Raw genomic sequence first — 20053 nt, forward strand, 5'->3', positions numbered from 1 at the left:
CACCGCTGCTCTCCCGCGTGTATCAGCGGGCTCAGTCGTATTATCGCGGCATGAAGGCCCTCTATTAACTAAATACAAGAGCCGCTGACGAAAATACTTTACAAAAAAAATTGGTTAAAAAGTGGGCTTTTCAACAATGGCTTTTACGGCCAAGATATTGTCATGGCGTTTTCGCCACCTGAATATTGAAGGTGTTTGCTCTAAAGAAGGGGGGGTCACGGGTACCCCAGGACCCCCCCTGGCTACGCCCTTGGCTTAGACGTTTAGTTCACGCAAGCAAACATGCAACAAAACAATGGCACTTGCAATTGGCCTTCTCTCGACAAAAATTACGAATAGGAGACCTTGTTTCCGAATAAGAGTTTAGTTATGTTTGTGCAAATTATAATGAAAGCATTTTAAGAATGAAATGCTTTGGAAGGTGAAATGAAATTGATCAAGAATGGGCGGTGGAGTTGCTGTTCTATGCAGGAATGACTTTAAAATCGAAATGTTGAGTTTTATGGAGACTCATTTCTTGGAAATTGTGTGGTGCAAGATATTACCACCAAATTCTGAGTACTATGTCGCCAGTGTTTATCATCCTCCTGATCCGATTTACGATACATGGGAGTTACTGGACTTCATTTCTAACTCTTGTGACGAAGTTTAGCATAATGACCCCAATGCAAAAATTATTATTGCTGGTGATATTAACCAATTAAACATCGGGGAGTTTATTAAACAACATTCTATGCAACAATTGATAAAAGTTCCTACACGCGGCAACCGAACTCTAGATGTCTTTATTACAAACTACCCGTTCTTTTGGAAACCCGGCTCTTCAGTGTAAGGTCTTGTAAGATCTGACCATTTTGCTATTATTGTGCATCCCTCTACTCCAGCAAAACCCAGTAGGAAAAAGGTCAGCTTTAGAGACACCCGTGAACACTGTAAAATTGCGATGAACTTAAGGCTTGAGGAATACGACTGGAGTGTTTTAAGCTCCCTGGCTGACCTTGATGAGAGTGTTGAACTGTTAAGTCAGAAACTATGGGAAATGTATGATGACTCCTTACCCTTGATAACAGTCAAGTTATCCTCGAGAGACCCACCTTACATGTCACCACTGGTGAAGCACCTTTGTAAGATCCGAAATGAGAATGCAAGAACAGACAGCGATGTTATGAGAGCTACTCGCCAAGAGAAAATCAATGACCTGATTCGGAAAAATCAAATAAATGCTGTTCGTAATGAAAATAGGAAACACCACAGTGGATTTAAAGGATGGTGGGACATGGCTAATAAAATTACTGGTAGGAAAACTCAAGGTACCTTGGTTAGCAAAGTAATTAATCCTGATGATATTAATGCATACTTTCAGTCTATAAGTACCGATGATGCACATGTGGCGCCGGAGCCTCTTGAGATACCAGACGGTACATATGTCCCTGAGGTTTCCTTGCTTTCAGTTTGGAACCTCCTGAGGCACCAGACTCGTACAGCTTCTGGACCTGATGGGATTCCTTATTGGTTCTGGCGTGACTATGCTGATTATTTAACTCCCATAATAACGAAAATTTTCAATAATTCAATTAAACAGCAAAAAGTTCCTTGTTTATGGAAATTGGCCAATGTCACACCTATTCCTAAAGTATCTCCATTAAGTGAATAGACCCATATCACTTACAAATGTAATCATGAGAATTTTTGAAAGAGTCATTTACAAGCAAGAAATATTTCCTACTCTGCATTCATCTGTTGGGCCTATTTAGTTTGCCTACAAGAGGGGACAAAATACTACATTAGCACTTCTTAAATGTCAACATTTCTGGTGAAAATGGTTGGATAAAGATGCAGACTTTGTTAAGGTGTATTCTTTCGATTTTAGTAAAGCTTTTGATCTTGTTCCTCATCAGATTGTACGTAATAAGCTAAAATAATATGACATTAACCCTTATGTTATTAACTGGATAACTAATTTCTTGATTGACCCTAAACAGAGAGTCGTAGTTGATGGTGTTACAACAAAGTTCACTGCAATAGAGTACCGAAGTGTGACGTCATGTTACCATGGAAGCACTTTTTGCTGGTTCTAGACAAACCAGTGTGGATTCAAGATGGCGGCTATTTCGATAAGTTCAATCACTTCTTTCTTCTCTGATGAACCCTCAAGGATTCAGCGTGGCGAAAATCATTACAAATCGGATCATATTGAGTCTTGCTATTATTCGGACGGAATTATTCGAGGGTCTGTCCAAGCTAGCATGAAGAACAAGTCCTATAAAGTCACAGTGAGTAAAACTTTAGCGAACACGACGCTTAATTCAAATTAATTCTTCAGATTTTTAGATTTGTTATTTATTTGACTCTTTTTTTTAAATAGATCAACCTTCATGGCAGTGAAATATCATCAACGCAGTGTAATTGTCCTCGTGGATAGTATAAATGTAGCCATGCTGCGGCTCTTGCAATTTATTGCATCCATAATATAAGCAGAACGGACGTCCAATGTGAGTGGAAAAAGCAAAAAGCTCCAGACAAAACTAAGCCAGTAGAAGAAATATATCCATCTCCGAAAGAGTATATTTGCTTAAAAAGAGAAGTAACAGATGAAGATCATGCTTGGCTATATGGAGAGCTCAAGAGGTACGGTAATTTTATGGTACTTTATGGATTCTTTTACCCGAACCCGAAGTCAACAATCAATTGCCAATACCCACTGGGGAAAGTATTGTTACTTCAGAGGAGTTTATAAACTATGAAGGAAATAAGAAAGCCTTTTTGGTTGAAAGATTAAAGATCGATGAATATCAACGCAAAGAGAACAATTGGTCAACGTGACAATCCCACATGGCATATGCTTCGAAAGGGAAGACTTAAGCAAGTAATTTTGGCCCAGTTCTCAATTGCAAACGGGCTACCCCTTCCCTGATAAAGAGAGTCCTTGGGCAGTGTGACCTTTCAAGGGTTCAATCAATTAACTGGGGTGTTGTGAATGAAAATGAGGCCAAGAGAGCATTCCAGGAACTTACAGAACTCCCAGTGGAAGATACTGGTCTATGGCTACGAATGGAAGGAATGTTGGGAGCCTCCCTTGATGGTCTTATTGGAAAGAATGGCCTTCTTGAAATAAAATGCCTGTTTACCCATAAGGATAATACAATAGCAGAAGCTGTTGCCTCTGACAACTTCTATATCACAAAGAATGAGAAAGGAGAATATGAACTAAACAAAGAGCATTCATATTGGCACCAAGTTCAAGGTCAATTACACCTGACTGAAAGAAATCTGTGCTTTTTTTTTGTCTGGACTACAAAGGACACTCTGGTTCTGCACATCAAGAAAGATCCAGAATGGGCTGGCAAACTTTTGAAGTTAAAGGAATTTATGTGAAGCACCTAATCCCTTCAATTGTGAATGACCTTCTATAATTAATAGTAACCTTTATTTAAAATCTCACAGGTGCTAGTTTAAGCAAGAGATAAACATATATATAGACAGCATTAAATACAATATAGCATTATACTTTTATATTTCATATTGTACATTTATACTCTATTAAAACTTTCCATGATACAAACATAAAAAATACAACATGATTTAAAATCAGTAAATAGTAATGTTTTCATGAGTGTAATAGAAGCCAAAAAAAACTTAAATGAGTCTCCTTTGCATATGGAACATTTATGTTCACTAAAATGTTTTATGAAATTACATATTTTCTTACAAAAAAACTATCATTCCATATCCAGCAGGGGTGTTTTACAGGGGACTGTCCTAGGCCCAGTGTTATTCTCCATAATGGTTAATGACATAAATGCTGTGAATCCAGAAACAAATCTGCTCATTAAGTATGCAGATGACATCACCCTGAGCATTGCGATTGGGCCAAATTTGCCTGATGACTCACCAGTGAGTGAAATTAAAAACATTAAGCTTTGGTCAAGTATGAATCGTATGAAGCTAAATTTGACCAAAACATGGGAGTTAGTAATGAGAGGAAAGACCCAAAAAACCCCTCCGGGAACTGTACCTATGACTGAAAGAAAGAATGAACTTAAATTATTGGGAGTAACCTTTCATGAAAATCCATGCAACTGGGAGAGTCATTTTCACAATATGATGGATAAGGGTAATTCAAGACTCTATATCCTTAGGATTTGTAAGTACTATGGGTACACTTTAAAAGAACTTACGATCTTATTTCGTAGCTTGATTATGTCTGTACTTACATACGCAATTGAGGTATGGGCACGTGCTTATGGTTGTAAATACCTCTCTAAGATTGATAAACTCTGTAAGTGAGCATGGAAATATGGTTACACCAAGGATCGCATATCCATCAACAATGTAATTTTAACTAGGGATGAACAATTGTGGGAGAAAGTCACACATGTAATCGCGCATTGTTTCGCAGATCTCCTTCCGAGCAAACCTGGACGTCCTTTACACCAGCGTGGTCATGATTATACGTTGCCGTGTGTTCGCACAGAGCGTTTTAAGCGCTGTTTTATAAATACGTCTCTTTAATTTTATTTAGTTCAATGTTTGTAGAGATCCGTTGTAAACTTGCACGTATGTCTGCAAGTGTTTAGTTCGATCAGATCATTCAAGGTTTGATCTATAATAATAAATGCTCATCATCATCACCATCATTTCATTCGTGCCAATTATTATGAAACTGGTTTTGACAAAGTCTGCTTCCTATTGTTCATTTCCGATTAACCTATTGACGTCCAGTGCGCCCATAAGCGCCCATGTGGACCCACACCCTCTTTACGCCTTGTGACGTCATCACTTTTTACCCCGGAGCACAACTTTGAGCACGTACTTTAACTGGTTGAAAATATCTTACAAACGATACCAGAATGAGCGCAATTGAGTGAAGGAGATTGGAGAAATAGCCAAAAAACCATGTAACTTCGACCTGAAAATCTGCACGAAAATCTTGTTCCATTACCCACCCACCTTTCTGAGCATGTGGTTTGAAAATAATGGGTAGTTTCCTAAAAAATCTCTACACCAAAATGAAGCCTACTAAATTTCCAGCAAGTGAGGAGAAACTTCAGGCAAGGAGAGGGGAAAAAAAGGGCAGGAGAAAGAGAGAAAAGTAAGTCGTAAGTGGGGCATTACTCGAAATTTTGCTTTCTGCGCGTGTCCGAGATTTTCAGGCCGCCATTTTGCAGTTGGATCGAAAGGCCGTCCAGTGTACAAGCTGTCAATGGGTTTGTGGTAAGTTTGAGCTTTTAACACTGTGACAATTTGTGCTTAGAGTTTTCTTTGTGAGACATGATTATCGAATCGCGTTACCTAAGGTAATGTCACGCCATGCAGCCACGTGCCGACATCGGACAATCTTTGCATGTACGAGACATCGGGTCTTTTGTTTTGCTAAGCATGTGCTGCTAGCCGTAGTTTTGATTGCCGAATAAAAGCTGTTACAAAGCCTCAACCTCTGCGCCTTACAAAAACCACAACAGTGACCCGAAATCTGCTCGACTAGCTTCAAAACACAGTTTTTCACAAAAGCTGCGGCTATTTATGGGTTAATTAACAAGTATTTAAATCATCAGATACAATGAAATATATGAAGTTCATATATTTTGAACTGCGGTATTAGATACGTATGATGCACGATCCTCGCAGTAGATAGCGCTATTTAAGCAATAGCGAAAATCAGACCTGATTTATCACTTTCACGGGTTTATTACGAATAGCTCCCAGTTGGCTTGTTAGCTCATTTGGTAAGAGCGCAGCACTAGTATCGCAGAGGTCAGTGGTTCGAATCCCGTACAGGCCTGATTTTTTTCAGGTCTGATTTTCGCTATTGCTTAAATAGCGCTATCTACTGCGAGGATCGTGCATCATACGTATTTAAATCATATTTCAGTCGTCTCTGGCGGTCAGGGTTTTTAGATCCCGTAATCTGCCTAGTCAACCGATTCACAGTGTTAGACCTTTGACTCTCTCGCCCAACACTGCACGCAACTGCATTTTTCATTTAGTAATATTAACTAAGTTGAAATTGTAAATTGGCCACCGTTAGCTCTTTACGGTGCCAATTTGCAACTTCAATTTAGTTGATATTACCAAATTACCTTGTTACCCCTACCGACGCGGCAACAATGAACAAAGCAGTGTCTATCTATGGCAGGGGTCGCACTTACGCTTGTGGTGTTTACATTGAACATAAAATCTGTCATCGCGTGCTTGCGACAAGTGCGACCCTTTTGTCGCAACCAGACATAACTATGTGCGAAGGACCTAAAGATCAAAAAAGCCGATGTCCTGCCTCGAGGCATCCCATATCTCGTCTTATCGCCTTTAAATAACAATTTTTGTCTTACCTCTGTCGCAACGTCGATCAAATCTGAAATACTAGCAAAAATTTGGATTTTCGCAATTGTGCACACAGGCAGCCCAAGCTCACTACTAGAAAAGCGGACGTGACTCTTACCGTGTTGCGTAACGTTTTATATTTATAAAGGTTTGTATGGGATGTTATCGGTTTGCCTTAAAAGAGAGAAAAAAAATGTCTTGTCTTGAAATAAAATGGGCTTACCTTATTGCCTTGTTGTTTTCTTTGTTGATTCCGAGCGTCTCAGGCCATTTTGAAGCGTTTTTCGGCGAGTTAGCGCTATGTTGGTGTTCAACTGCTAAAAGTGGTGTCTTTCTTTTAGCAGTTGAATACCAACATAGCGCTAACTCGCCGAAAACGCTTCAAAATGGCCTGAGACGCTCGGAACCAACAAAGAAAACAACAAGGCAATAAGGTAAGCCCATTTTATTTCAAAACAAGACATTTTTTTTCTCTCTTTTAAGGCAAACCGATAACATCCTATACAAACCTTTATAAATATAAAACGTTACGCAACCCTGTAAGAGTCACGTCCGCTTTTCTAGTAGTGAGCTTGGGCTACCTGTGTTGTGCAAAGACAACACGTGTGCACAGCTAGCTATCGGTTCAACATTTTAATCACAGGTTTTATCTGGTCCCTATGACGTATTTCATCCGATGCCAATTTACAAATTTGCACTATTCACCTGATTATTTTCAGTATGGGAATGGCTTGTTTTCACCCTTTGGCTCGCAGATATTTTCCCATTTTTTCGCATCCGTCGTCGTCGGTTTAAAGCGGCAAGAGCCAACAATTGCCGTTGGCGAGTGTTGTTCAATGCGTACAAATCAATAAGGTTTTCTAGATTGAACAAATTAAACAGAGAATGAAGAAATGTCGCTAAAAAAACTAGCACCAGCTTCATGTCTACAAAGTTTTATTTGGTGCTCTTTTCGCGCGTGAAATATTAAGAGTTGACAGTCTGGTTTCAAATATCAATTATGCCGCACAAGTGCCACCTCCATGACTCACGTGGTAGATATGTCGCGACATAAAAAAAAAAAAATAATAAACACCATATATAAACATTTTACTGAATCTACATTTTATTTTAACATTTTTGGTGGGAATGGCAGGAAGGCGATTGATACCGGCTTGTGGCGAAATTTAGCTATTTTGCACAACTATTTTGTGACAAAAAAACTGTCTGATATAGAAATGAAGTATAATGGGCTAAACTTCAGAATATCCGGCCACATCATTTACATGTCATTGAATAAGAATAAGAATAAGAATAGCGTCTACTGTGTTAAGCTTCATTCTTCAAAGCCTCCCGACACATGTAAATGATGTGGGCGGGTATTCTGAAGTTGCTCAAAGGCAACAATCTAATACGTACCTCAAAGTCATTTCGTGATCGTTTGGTTTTTTTTTTACGTGCCCTCTATGATCCCTAATAAACATAGTACTGATTATCGAAACGTTCAAGAATTTAAGAAATACTTTCTTTAATTCATTATACGGAGCAGGAACCCAAAAGATCCCGCCACTCATTCTTGTGCGTTTTGGAAATACTTCTTGTAGCCGTTGATCATGCCTGCTCGCAGCCCGTTAAAGCCCCGCGGAACAGCCCGGCTAAGCATCCATTCCAGCCTTGTCTTGGGCAGCCGGCCGTTGTAGTTATTGTTGGTAAGGCTGAACACCTTACACGCCGCATCTGGTCGTTCGTCGTCTGGTGTTACAACGTAAAAGTTCCCGCCATTAGTTGCTCTCACCAGACCATTTTCGCCCTCAGGTTTTGATGGGTGCCAGGCGTTTCTCTGAATGATAAACCACGATTTTTTGCCATACCAGTCAATTTGTACGGCGGGCGGTATAAACAAAATGAACTCCCGGTCTACTAGCGGCCAAGTCGTTTCTATTCGGCTGGAGGTTACGTAACCTCCATTGTCAGGGTAAGCTTCTAAAATAGCATGATCTTTGAACGTTACATCCCACTTCTTGCGAATCTCCTGGTTCGATGGGTTCAACAGTTCCACGAACTTCTCAGCGGACATTGGCATCTCAAACGTGAAGAGACTCTTAATAGGAACTTCATCACTGTGAAATGTTTTCATCCAGTAACTAGCACCGGGACTCTTGTGTACTTGACTCCAGCCGCCTTTATCCAAGTCTTCTTTAAGCCATTTTGCTCTCTGCAATTCCTCCTCGTAAGTGAAAGAACGAAACGATTGCACCTTACTGTGAGCCATGTCCGAGTGTTAATGGTTTTCGAGATGAATTATAAACCGAATGCAAATATGGCGTCCAATTTGAATTGCTATTGTTCTGGACTGACTAGCCTCGTCTTCACGTGGAAATACAAAAGGATTATTTCATGTGTGAGAGGCTAGTCAGTCCAGAACAATGGCAACTCAAACTGGACGCCATATTTGCATTCGGTGTATGGGTGTGAGACTATTTATAGCCCCAGGGTTAACGAGGCCATCACAGCCAATCAAATTGGGTTTCGAAAACTTTCATGCACCTAGATACGGAGGAAGCAGAAAGCTTAGAGAGTACTCAGATGTGTAGGACGGGCGATCTGTAGTGGTTTAAAAAAATTTTAGATGAGATTTATTCTTCGTCGAATACGCCCCGCGACTGACGCCGGACACATTCAAGTTGATTAGGCAGAAACTAGACGCATATCTGCGTGAACTTGGGCTTTCAATATCGCACACCTCGAGTTATCTTTAGGGGACTGCCATATTGCCATCGTTACTGACATCACGCAATTTCATCATTGCCGGTCACGAATAAGTCTACTTGTGTTTATTTTTCTCTGCTGGAATGTAATGAATGTTGTTATGGTACTAGACAACAATCAAACTAATATATTACCATATGGTTGGGTTTCATGTGACGTCACAAGCTTTGCTGAAGTTAGTGTCCGCTATGTTGGTGTCCCTCGGGTGTCAAATTTATGAATAATTAGTCGATTTCTATAGTGAAGCCCTCTCTCTTATCGCCGTATTATTTCGCCAACTACATGAATATCCAGGAAGAAAAAAGCGATAAAAGTATCTGGCATTTATCTTAAGGTATCCCAGTGCTCTCTGAGTATGCCGAAAGCTTAGAGAGTTGGAAGGAAAGATGTTTGCAAAAGATCTCGGTTATTGGGGTTGACCCTGCAAGCATACCAGCCGAGAAGTTCAGTCCAAAATGCTTGCCTCCTGTGGAAGCGTCGGACTTGCTGAGTTACCTCGTTCTTGAGATCAGCTTCTACACCAAGAAGCAGCACGCCAAGATGGCGGATAGTAACCGTTGCTAAGGTATTGGTCACGTGGGTGAAACCCAAGGATAGCTTTCGTGAGTTTAGCAATTTCCACGCGCGTTCTCGCGCATTTAAAAATCTGGATTATATAAGATCGACGGCTGCTCATGATCTGTTAGAGCTACCGCTGACAATTGCGTGTGCTCGAACGCGCGCCTACGATCTGATGTTTACAGACGTTTACTGCTAATTAAGAAAATCATTAAACAGCTGTCAAAGATAGCCTCCCGGGCTCATCTTAAGAATCCTACACACGACTTCTGGCTATATCATATTATTTTCCTTTAAGTTTCAAAGTCTTCTTCCACTTCAGGTAGATTATCCTTCACTTGGGTTCTTCTTTTTTCGCCGTCGCAAGATTTCATATCGGTTGAATATTTCTTTTAAATGTAAAATGAAGCAACCTTTACTTCTCCAAAACTCGTCTTCTTTATCTTAGTTTCTATCTCCTGCATTCACAGTAGCCGCTCAACACATCAAATAGAAGCTCTTAGGTAAACCTCTCACAAAAGTAGAAAAAATTCCACGCGCCGCCATCTTTGTTTTGAATTTTCATCTTTTGACCTCGCGCTTCTTTCGCACGTTTCTCTCGCGCGCTTCACGCAAGAGCGACCTGTTCCCCGCGCGAGGAAACTGGTACGAGCCACCTTAATTAGCAGTAAACGTCTGTAAACATCAAGTCGTAAGGCGCGCGCGCGAGCACACGCAACTGTCAGCGGTAGCTATAACAGATCATGAGCAAATGTCGATCTAAAAGAATTCAGATTTTTAAATGCGCGAGAACGCGCGTGGAAATTGCTAAACTCACGAAAGCTGTTGCTTGAAAACATGTTCGGTGACCCCTTCTTTTTATTGTTCCAATATGATAATAACGTCGAAAGGAATCATCAGAAAGAAAAAATAGAAAATTCTACGGAAGGAAATTTGCGATGCGTGAAAATTGCCTTTTTTCTAGAGTTTCTGAAATTCCGCTCTGTAGAATTTTTTAAAGATCTTTGTGCATTTTCCTTTTCAAGTGCGAAAAGCAATCACTGAGGTCACGGGGTTAGTTTTCGAATTATTTAAACCACAAGCTGAGAAATGCGTCTAAATAAGCCTATGAAAGTGTTGCCATGGAAACTACTAGTGAAGAAATGACATCTATTTTTGGATAACCAACGATTATATAATTAAACCCCGTAAAAGTGTTCAACTGGCCTTGGTCAGTCTTTCTTTTGTATTCTTTCAAAGTTACAAACCATCAAAAAGATGAAAAGCGGTACGAGCCACCTTAAGGGGCAAGATGTTTGCGCATCCTCGATCTCTGTCAAGGCTTCAGATGTCCAACTGTACATACAATACAAAAAAAAATACCCAGAAAATCATTGCAAGATATTTCAACTCAGGAATCCGATGTTCACACAAGGGGATCCAGAATTCTGGCCATTTCGACCAAAAAAGGCACATAAAAAGGCTGAAATTGTAGAAGAGAACAAAGTACACCCACATATCTTCCGTAAGTCCTTTATAATCCATTTCCATGCTCTGAAAGTCATCGATATATTTGTTAAATACAGTTTCTCAATTATATTAAAACCTATCTGGATGAGAGATTGTCTTTCTTGAATTCACTGACAAAATTAGTAATTTTGCTCTCAGTTTTGCACACCGACCACCACATCATAACGAAAGTGTAGTTCCCCTTAATCTTCTAGTACACTTGCTGTGCAGGGCTTTTCATGCAGTAATGCTAGTTTGTAGGTTGAAATAAAAATACAGACATGCTTTGCATCCCGGAGTTAGATCTCTGAACAGCTCCTTGACTTGAGAAGATGTGATGCCCCTATGGAACTCCTGTAATTACAATTTAAAAAGATTAAAATGCACTTTAGTAAATAATTAATGTACAGAAATAGAAAAGTTTTACCTTCAAGGAAGAATTGTTTGTGAACTTTGTGAATGTGCTGACATAAGGTGAGCCATTTTCAAATCACAGAGCGGCAATATTTTTCTGCCACGAAATCATAACCATCCTCTCACATTTCCTAAGTTTAATTACCAGTACTCTTTAGGTATACACTCAGACAAGAGTCATGTCAAAAAAACTTGAATAAAAAGCAGTTTTCCAAAGCATTTCAATAAAAAGTTTCAAAGAGGGCACTCTTTAATAACCCAATATAGGGCTGAAAGAAACTTACAGCTAAGTCCACCAATAGCAGCTCAGATGACTCATAAGCCTCCAGTCCACCCTGGTGATAAAACTCTTGGATTTCCTCACCTTTCAGAGAACATCTTAAAAACAAAATAGCAGATAAAACATATTTTAGGAGGCAGCATGGCTGAGTGGTCAGCATGTCGGACTCACAATCCACCATCCCGGGTTCGAGTCCTGCCCTGACCACTGCCTGGATTTGTTTCATGAAAGCTCCAAGTTTAAATCCTTGGCCATGCTTGTAAATAGCCAACTGGTTTGCCTCTGGCCAGTTGGGATTCTTAACAATGTTATGTTCAATTCGAAATATTTGTTTTAGTTGTTTGCTTGGCCCCACTAGCACTTGTGCTATAAACACTGCTGAGGGTAAATAAAAGGTATCTTTTTTATTTTTTTTGTAAGTAAACTTGTAGTTTTTAGTTGTGGGAAAGTACAGTGATAATTAACCCGTATTAGGATAATCATTTGACAAACCATGCTGTGCTTTCTTGTGGGAAATGATAATTTTCTCAGCTATAGTCTGCTGCCCTGTTTATCCCTCCACCTTACTCAGCTTAATGCTCCCTTGCAACTGGTAAATTTTATTTATTATTTAATCTTCAGTTAGTAGTGTTTTTTCTACATTTCTCTGATTATGATAAACAAGTATTTAATATCAGCTTGGTTTGAATGGATCACCAGCAAATAATTACAGATTTGATAATAGGCCTTCTAGCCAGATAAAAAATAAAAACATAGACCTTATCCTAAAACATACTCCAGGCTTCTGTCCAGTGCGGTGATTGCGGTAAATTCCAGTCAAAAATGGCCAACTGATGTATTCTTCTGGAATATTTACCTAGCATGGAAATATGGGTAACAAAAAAAGTTATCAAAAAGATGTTTTTGGAAACTAAGATCAGTATCATGATCTAGTTATCTAATGATGTTTCCTTGTGCTGTAGCTTGATTATGTCTGTACTTACATACGCAATTGAGGTATGGGCACGTGCCTATGGTTGTAAATACCTCTCTAAGATTGATAAACTCTGTAAGCGAGCATGGAAATATGGTTACACCAAGGATCGCATATCCATCAACAATGTAATTTTAACTAGGGATAAACAATTGTGGGAGAAAGTCGAACATGTAATCGCGCATTGTTTGGCGGATCTCCTTCCGAGCAAACGTGGACGTCCTTTACGCCAGCGTGGTCATGATTATACGTTGCCGTGTGTTCGCACAGAGCGTTTTAAGCGCTGTTTTATAAATAGGTCTCTTTAATTTTATTTAGTTCAATGTTTGTAGAGATCCGTTGTAAACTTGCACGTATGTCTGCAAGTGTTTAGTTTGATCGGATCATTCAAAGTTTGATCTATAATAATAAATGCTCATCATCATCACCATCATTTCATTCGTGCCAATTATTATGAAACTGGTTTTGACGAAGTCTGCTTCCTATTGTTCATTTCCGATTAACCTATTGACGTCCAGTGCGCCCATAAGCGCCCATGTGGACCCACACCCTCTTTACGCCTTGTGACGTCATCACTTTTTACCCCGGAGCACGACTATGAGCACGTACTTTAACTGGTTGAAAATATCTTACAAACGATACCAGAATGAGCGCAATTGAGTGAAGGAGATTGGAGAAATAGCCAAAAAACCATGTAACTTCGACCTGAAAATCTGCACGAAAATCTTGTTCCATTACCCACCCACCTTTCTGAGCATGTGGTTTGAAAGTAATGGGTAGTTTCCTAAAAAATCTCTACACCAAAAGTAAGCCTACTAAATTTCCAGCAAGTGAGGAGAAACTTCAGGCAAGGAGAGGGGAAAAAAAGGGCAGGAGAAAGAGAGAAAAGTAAGTCGTAAGTGGGGCATTACTCGAAATTTTGCTTTCTGCGCGTGTCCGAGATTTTCAGGCCGCCATTTTGCAGTTGGATCGAAAGGCCGTCCAGTGTACAAGCTGTCAATGGGTTTGTGGTAAGTTTGAGCTTTTAACACTGTGACAATTTGTGCTTAGAGTTTTCTTTGTGAGACATGATTATCGAATCGCGTTACCTAAGGTAATGTCACGCCATGCAGCCACGTGCCGACATCGGACAAACTTTGCATGTACGAGACATCGGGTCTTTCGTTTTGCTAAGCATGTGCTGCTAGCCGTAGTTTTGATTGCCGAATAAAAGCTGTTACAAAGCCTCAACCTCTGCGCCTTACAAAAACCACAACAGTGACCCGAAATCTGCTCGACTAGCTTCAAAACACAGTTTTTCACAAAAGCTGCGGCTATTTATGGGTTAATTAACAAGTATTTAAATCATCAGATACAATGAAATATATGAAGTTCATATATTTTGAACTGCGGTATTAGATACGTATGATGCACGATCCTCGCAGTAGATAGCGCTATTTAAGCAATAGCGAAAATCAGACCTGATTTATCACTTTCACGGGTTTATTACGAATAGCTCCCAGTTGGCTTGTTAGCTCATTTGGTAAGAGCGCAGCACTAGTATCGCAGAGGTCAGTGGTTCGAATCCCGTACAGGCCTGATTTTTTTCAGGTCTGATTTTCGCTATTGCTTAAATAGCGCTATCTATTGCGAGGATCGTGCATCATACGTATTTAAATCATATTTCAGTCGTCTCTGGCGGTCAGGGTTTTTAGATCCCGTAATCTGCCTAGTCAACCGATTCACAGTGTTAGACCTTTGACTCTCTCGCCCAACACTGCACGCAACTGCATTTTTCATTTAGTAATATTAACTAAGTTGAAATTGTAAATTGGCCACCGTTAGCTCTTTACGGTGCCAATTTGCAACTTCAATTTAGTTGATATTACCAAATTACCTTGTTACCCCTACCGACGCGGCAACAATGAATAAAGCAGTGTCTATCTATGGCAGGGGTCGCACTTACGCTTGTGGTGTTTACATTGAACATAAAATATGTCATCACGTGCTTGCGACAAGTGCGACCCTTTTGTCGCAACCAGACATAACTATGTGCGAAGGACCTAAAGATAAAAAAGGCCGATGTCCTGCCTCGAGGCATCCCATATCTCGTCTTATCACCTTTAAATAACAATTTTTGTCTTACCTCTGTCGCAACGTCGATCAAATCTGAAATACTAGCAAAAATTTGGATTTTCGCAATTGTGCACACAGGCAGCCCAAGCTCACTACTAGAAAAGCGGACGTGACTCTTACCGTGTTGCGTAACGTTTTATATTTATAAAGGTTTGTATGGGATGTTATCGGTTTGCCTTAAAAGAGAGAAAAAAATGTCTTGTCTTGAAATAAAATGGGCTTACCTTATTGCCTTGTTGTTTTCTTTGTTGATTCCGAGCGTCTCAGGCCATTTTGAAGCGTTTTCGGCGAGTTAGCGCTATGTTGGTATTCAACTGCTAAAAGAAAGACACCACTTCACTTTTAGCAGTTGAACACCAACATAGCGCTAACTCGCCGAAAAACGCTTCAAAATGGCCTGAGACGCTCGGAATCAACAAAGAAAACAACAAGGCAATAAGGTAAGCCCATTTTATTTCAAAACAAGACATTTTTTTTCTCTCTTTTAAGGCAAACCGATAACATCCCATACAAACCTTTATAAATATAAAACGTTACGCAACCCGGTAAGAGTCACGTCCGCTTTTCTAGCAGTGAGCTTGGGCTGCCTGTGTTGTGCCAAGACAACAGGTGTGCACAGCTTTTCTCGACACATGTTTTATCTGGTCCCTATGACGTATTTCACCCCATACCAATTTATAAATTTGCACTATTCACCTGATTATTTTCAGTATGGGAATGGCTTCTTTTCACCCTTTGGCTCGCAGATATTTTCCCATTTTTTCGCATCCGTCGTCGTCGGTTTTAAGCGGCAAGAGCCAACAATTGCCGTTGGCGAGTGTTGTTCAATGCGTACAAATCAATAAGGTTTTCTAGATTGAACAAATTAAACAGAGAATGAAGAAATGTCGCTAATAAAACTAGCACCAGCTTCATGTCTACAAAGTTTTATTTGGTGCTCTTTTCGCACGTGAAATATTAAGAGTTGACAGTCTGGTTTCAAATATCATTTATGTCGCACAAGTGCCACCTCCATGACTCACGTGGTGGAGTTTGACTAATGGTCGTGGGTCGTGGGTCGTGGGTACAAGTCGTGGGTCGTGGGTGTGGGTGTGGGTAAAAGTCGTGGATGTGGTTAATACTCAATAATAAAAATAACCATTTAAAATATTAAATATAATAATACATAAATTTTATACAACCCTGTCATTCATTAATTTAACTGTTCTTTCTTCTAATGCTCCAAAACACAGCCAAAACGGCAAAACAAAAAATGCCAAAGCCCCCCTCCTTACGGGAGGTTTGACTGTATTTCCCAGAAATGTGTTATTTTGCAGCTGTCCGGCTGACCGATGAGCCTACCGAGTGGTAATTATTAAATGAACCAGCCTCTTTACAGTGAAAATACATAACCATGACTATACCTTGCTTAATTGGATGGCCTTTCTCAGGGCATCTTCTTCGCTTTCCTGCTGGTAAGCTATCATCCACGTTTGGTTGTCATCTAGAGTATTCTCAGCTCCCGATACAACTTCTGCGTAAGTTCTTTTGGCTGACATAAGGACTAAATAACACTAAAACAGGAAAACTTAAACCCGGGGCACACAAAGTACTACCGTGAAGTAATGCAATACTTCTAGATGAACAATGAAACGTACGTGTGATATCGTACAAAGCAATATTCTCTCAGGTGTCTCGTTAACACAGACCTCAAAAACGCAGACCGCTGCAGACCGTAGACCGCACAGAGTGTGTAATAACCAGATTTATCTCTCTTTCCTTCGTTATCAAACGAGATCACGGAATGCGTAAGCGAAACTGCTATGCAAACATTGGAGTTGAATTCTTATTAAAAATATCGCGTTTACGATCCTCCACTGTCGAGCCTTACCAGTCTTGCAGAGGTTATGTGTGCCTTTTGAGTCGGTCGACTTGTGCACAATCAGTTTTCCTTTGTGTTTACAGAGTGTAATTACCAGATTTATCTATCTTTCTTTTTTTCATTGATGTTATCAGACGAGATCTCGGAATTTCTGTTCCTTGGCCCCTGACTTTAGCCGCAAATATAGAATTCACGAGCGTATAAAGCAACTCAGGTGTCTCGTTAACACAGACCTCGAAAACGCAGAATGCAGACCGCAGACCGCAGACCGCACAGCTCGAAAAACGTGTACACAGTGTGTAATTACAAGATTTATTTTTGTTATCAAACGAGATCTCGGAATGCGTCGCGAAACTGAAACTAATTTCATTGACAGTGAGATAACAGATGAAAATAGACGTAAAGTAGTGTAAATTGAATAAACAAAATAAAATAACTAGAAGAAAGAACAGTTAAATTAATGAATGACAGGGTTGTATGAAATTTATGTATTATTATATTTAATATTTTAAATGGTTATTTTTATTATTGAGTATTAACCACATCCACGACTTTTACCCACACCCACACCCACACCCACGACCCACGACTTGAACCCACGACCCACGACCATTAGTCAAACTCCACGTGGTGTATATGTCGCGACATAAAAAAAAAAATAAGGTCACACCATATATAAACATTTTACTGAATCTACATTTTATTTTAACATTTTTGGTGGGAATGGCAGGAAGGCGATTGATACCGGCTTGTGGCGAAATTTAGCTATTTTGCACAACTATTTTGTAACAAAAAAAAACTGTCTGATATAGAAATGAAGTATAATGGGCTAAACTTCAGAATATCCGGCCACATCATTTACATGTCATTGAATAAGAATAGCGTCTATTGTGTTAAAAGACTTCAAAGACTCCCGACACATGTAAATGATGCGGACGGGTATTCTGAAGTTGCTCAAAGGCAACAATCTAATACGTACCTCAAAGAAAGTCATTTCGTGATCTTTTGGTTTTTTTTTTTTTACGTGCCCACAATGATCCCTGATCATAGCACTCGGGAGGCTTTGAAGAATGAGGTATAACACAATAGACGCTATTCTTATTCAGTGACATGTAAATGATGTGGCCGGGTATTCTGAAGTTTAGCGGCACTGATTATCGAAACGTTCAAGAATTTAAGAAATACTTTCTTTAATTCATTATACGGAGCAGGAACCCAAAAGATCCCGCCATTCATTCTTGTGCGTTTTGGAAATACTTCTTGTAGCCGTTGATCATGCTTGCTCGCAGCCCGTTCAAGCCCCGCGGAACAGCCCGGCTTAGCATCCATTCCATCCTTGTCTTGGGCAGCCAGCCGTTGTAGTTATTGTTGCTAAGGCTGAACACATTACACGCCGCATCTGGTCGTTCGTCGTCTGGTGTTACAACGTAAAAGTTCCCGCCATTAGTTGCTCTCACCAGACCATTTTCGCCCTCAGGTTTTGATGGGTGCCAGGCGTTTCTCTGAATGATAAACCACGATTTTTTGCCATACCAGTCAATTTGTACGGCGGGCGGTATAAACAATAGGAATTCCCGGTCTGCTAGCGGCCAAGTCGTTTCTATTCGGCAGGAGATTAAGTAGCCTCCATTGTCAGGGTAAGCTTCTAAAATAACATGATCTTTGAACGCTACATCCCACTTCTTGCGAATCTCCTGGTTCGATGGGTTCAACAGTTCCACGAACTTCTCAGCGGACATTGGCATCTCAAACGTGAAGAGAGTCTTAATAGGAACTTCATCACTGTGAAATGTTTTCATCCAGTAACTAGCACCGGGGCTCTTGTGTACTTGACTCCAGCCGCCTTTGTCCAAGTCTTCCTTAAGCCATTTTGCTCTCTGCAATTCCTCCTCGTAAGTGAAAGAACGAAACGATTCCACCTTACTGTGAGCCATGTCCGAGTGTTAATGGTTTTCGAGATGAATTACGGGTGTGAGACTATTTATGGCCCCAGGGTTAACGAGGCCATCACAGCTCACAGCCAATCGAATTGGGTTTCGAAAACTTTCATGCACCTAGATACGGAGGAAACAGAAAGCTTAGGGAGTACTCAGATGCGTAGTAGGGGCGATCTGTAGTGGTTTAAAAAAATTTTAAATGAGATTTATTCTTCGTAGAATATGCCCCGTGACTGACGCCGGACACATTCAAGTCGATTAGGCAGAAACTAGACGCATATCTGCGTGAACTCGGGCTTTCAATATCGCACATCTCGAGTTATCCTTAGGGGACTGCCATATTGTCATCGTTACTGACATCACGCAATTTCATCATTGCCGGTCACGAATAAGTCTACTTGTCGTATATGCACGATCCTTCGCAGTAAAGCACTATTTGAGCAATAGTGAAAATCAGACCTGAAAAAAATTTCAGGCCTGTACGGGATTCGAACCACTGACCTCTGCGATACTAGTGCAGAGGTCAGCGAAGGATCGTGCATATACGTTTCATAACCGCAGTTCATACATATGTTTCATATGTTTGTTGAAGTCTACTTGTGTTTATTTTTCTCTGCTGGAATGTAATGAATGTTGTTATGGTACTAGACAACAATCAAACTAAAATATTACCATATAGGAGTAAGTTCCTTTAGATGCCAAAGGTTGAAATTCAAGGACTTTTCGACGACTTTAAAGGCCAAGTTTTAGAAAATTGAAGGAACACTTTTGGAAAGGTTTGCATAAGCAATTTTAAAATCATTTAATATTATTTCTCAGGTTTTCCATGAAAGTACTGTAATTTTCAACTTGAAAACTGTTAAAGAAAAAGCATTGCAAAAATCAAGTCTTAGTCCTCAAATTTAAGTACTTTCAAGGCCTTGAGTTTTTAATTTTTAAATTCAAGCATCTTAAAGGACTTTCAAGGCTTTTACAAACCCTGAGTAGGTAACGTACTTGTCTTTAACTGCAAGGAGAAGGAAATTTTTTATCTATGATTGGTACCAGGTCAAAGTTTGTTGCCAAGTGTTCACCCAAGGGGAGTTGTCAGAAATCAGTAGATTGAGGCAATATTACTGTTCAATAGTTCATATTGTTTTTAATAGAAAAATATCTGAATATTTAATACTGCTGATGGCCACAACAAGAGAAGCAGTGCTATTTACAGTTTCAGTATGTTCAATTAAAGGGATTCGACTTTCATTACATACCAAGAGGGAATATACATATTTTGACCTTTTTGTGGGTTTCAAAATAAATGTCATACAAAAATCTGAAAACCACATCAAACAACCGTGCATTCAATTATTATTTCTTTC

The 20053-nt window shown here is 39.9% G+C and overlaps 3 protein-coding genes and 1 long non-coding RNA gene across 5 annotated transcripts; 1 reads left to right on the forward strand and 3 right to left on the reverse strand.

Annotated features, from left to right (window-relative positions):
* The first annotated feature begins 2093 nt into the window (after positions 1–2093).
* On the forward strand, positions 2094–5055 carry LOC148729594 (uncharacterized). The gene is made up of 2 exons (XR_015989084.1): positions 2094–2273; positions 2366–5055. It is a non-coding gene; the product is annotated as an uncharacterized LOC148729594 (long non-coding RNA).
* A 2185-nt stretch (positions 5056–7240) lies between these two features.
* Positions 7241–8635, reverse strand: LOC148729595 (uncharacterized). The gene has a single exon (XM_088725795.1). It carries the CDS (start codon positions 8570–8572, stop codon positions 7871–7873), a length of 702 nt encoding a protein of 233 aa, XP_088581921.1. The 5' UTR covers positions 8573–8635; the 3' UTR covers positions 7241–7870.
* Positions 8636–10584: 1949 nt separating this feature from the next.
* LOC148729596 (uridine diphosphate glucose pyrophosphatase NUDT22-like) lies at positions 10585–16829 on the reverse strand. 2 transcript variants are annotated; one of them, XM_088725798.1, is made up of 5 exons: positions 16301–16408; positions 15594–15748; positions 12568–12665; positions 11814–11907; positions 10585–11469 (listed from the first exon to the last, which is right to left on the reverse strand). In XM_088725798.1, the coding sequence occupies exons 2-5, from the start codon at positions 15663–15665 to the stop codon at positions 11353–11355; spliced, it is 381 nt and encodes a 126-aa protein (XP_088581924.1). In that variant the 5' UTR covers positions 15666–15748; positions 16301–16408; the 3' UTR covers positions 10585–11352. The 2 variants fall into 2 exon arrangements, with proteins under 2 accessions (XP_088581924.1, XP_088581923.1); XM_088725797.1 differs by lacking the exon at positions 15594–15748 and having other exon boundaries at positions 16301–16829.
* Positions 16830–17434: 605 nt separating this feature from the next.
* LOC148729597 (uncharacterized) lies at positions 17435–18952 on the reverse strand. Its single transcript, XM_088725958.1, has one exon. It carries the CDS (start codon positions 18690–18692, stop codon positions 17991–17993), a length of 702 nt encoding a protein of 233 aa, XP_088582084.1. The 5' UTR covers positions 18693–18952; the 3' UTR covers positions 17435–17990.
* Positions 18953–20053: the final 1101 nt, after the last annotated feature.

The sequence above is a fragment of the Stylophora pistillata genome, chromosome 6 (genome assembly GCF_964205215.1).
Source record: "Stylophora pistillata chromosome 6, jaStyPist1.2, whole genome shotgun sequence".
Taxonomy (NCBI): Eukaryota; Metazoa; Cnidaria; class Anthozoa; order Scleractinia; family Pocilloporidae; genus Stylophora; species Stylophora pistillata.

Coding starts and splice junctions, on each gene's coding strand:
- LOC148729597 (XM_088725958.1), bottom strand. CDS start 18,692: ATGGCTCACAGTAAGGTGGAATCGTTTCGTTCTTTCACTTACGAGGAG.
- LOC148729596 (XM_088725797.1), bottom strand. CDS start 16,435: ATGTCAGCCAAAAGAACTTACGCAGAAGTTGTATCGGGAGCTGAGAAT. Junction 11,908..12,567: donor GGAGTATGTTTTAGGATAAG/GTCTATGTTTTT, acceptor TTTGTTTTTAAG/ATGTTCTCTGAAAGGTGAGG. Junction 11,470..11,813: donor TGCTATTGGTGGACTTAGCT/GTAAGTTTCTTT, acceptor TTGTAATTACAG/GAGTTCCATAGGGGCATCAC.
- LOC148729595 (XM_088725795.1), bottom strand. CDS start 8,572: ATGGCTCACAGTAAGGTGCAATCGTTTCGTTCTTTCACTTACGAGGAG.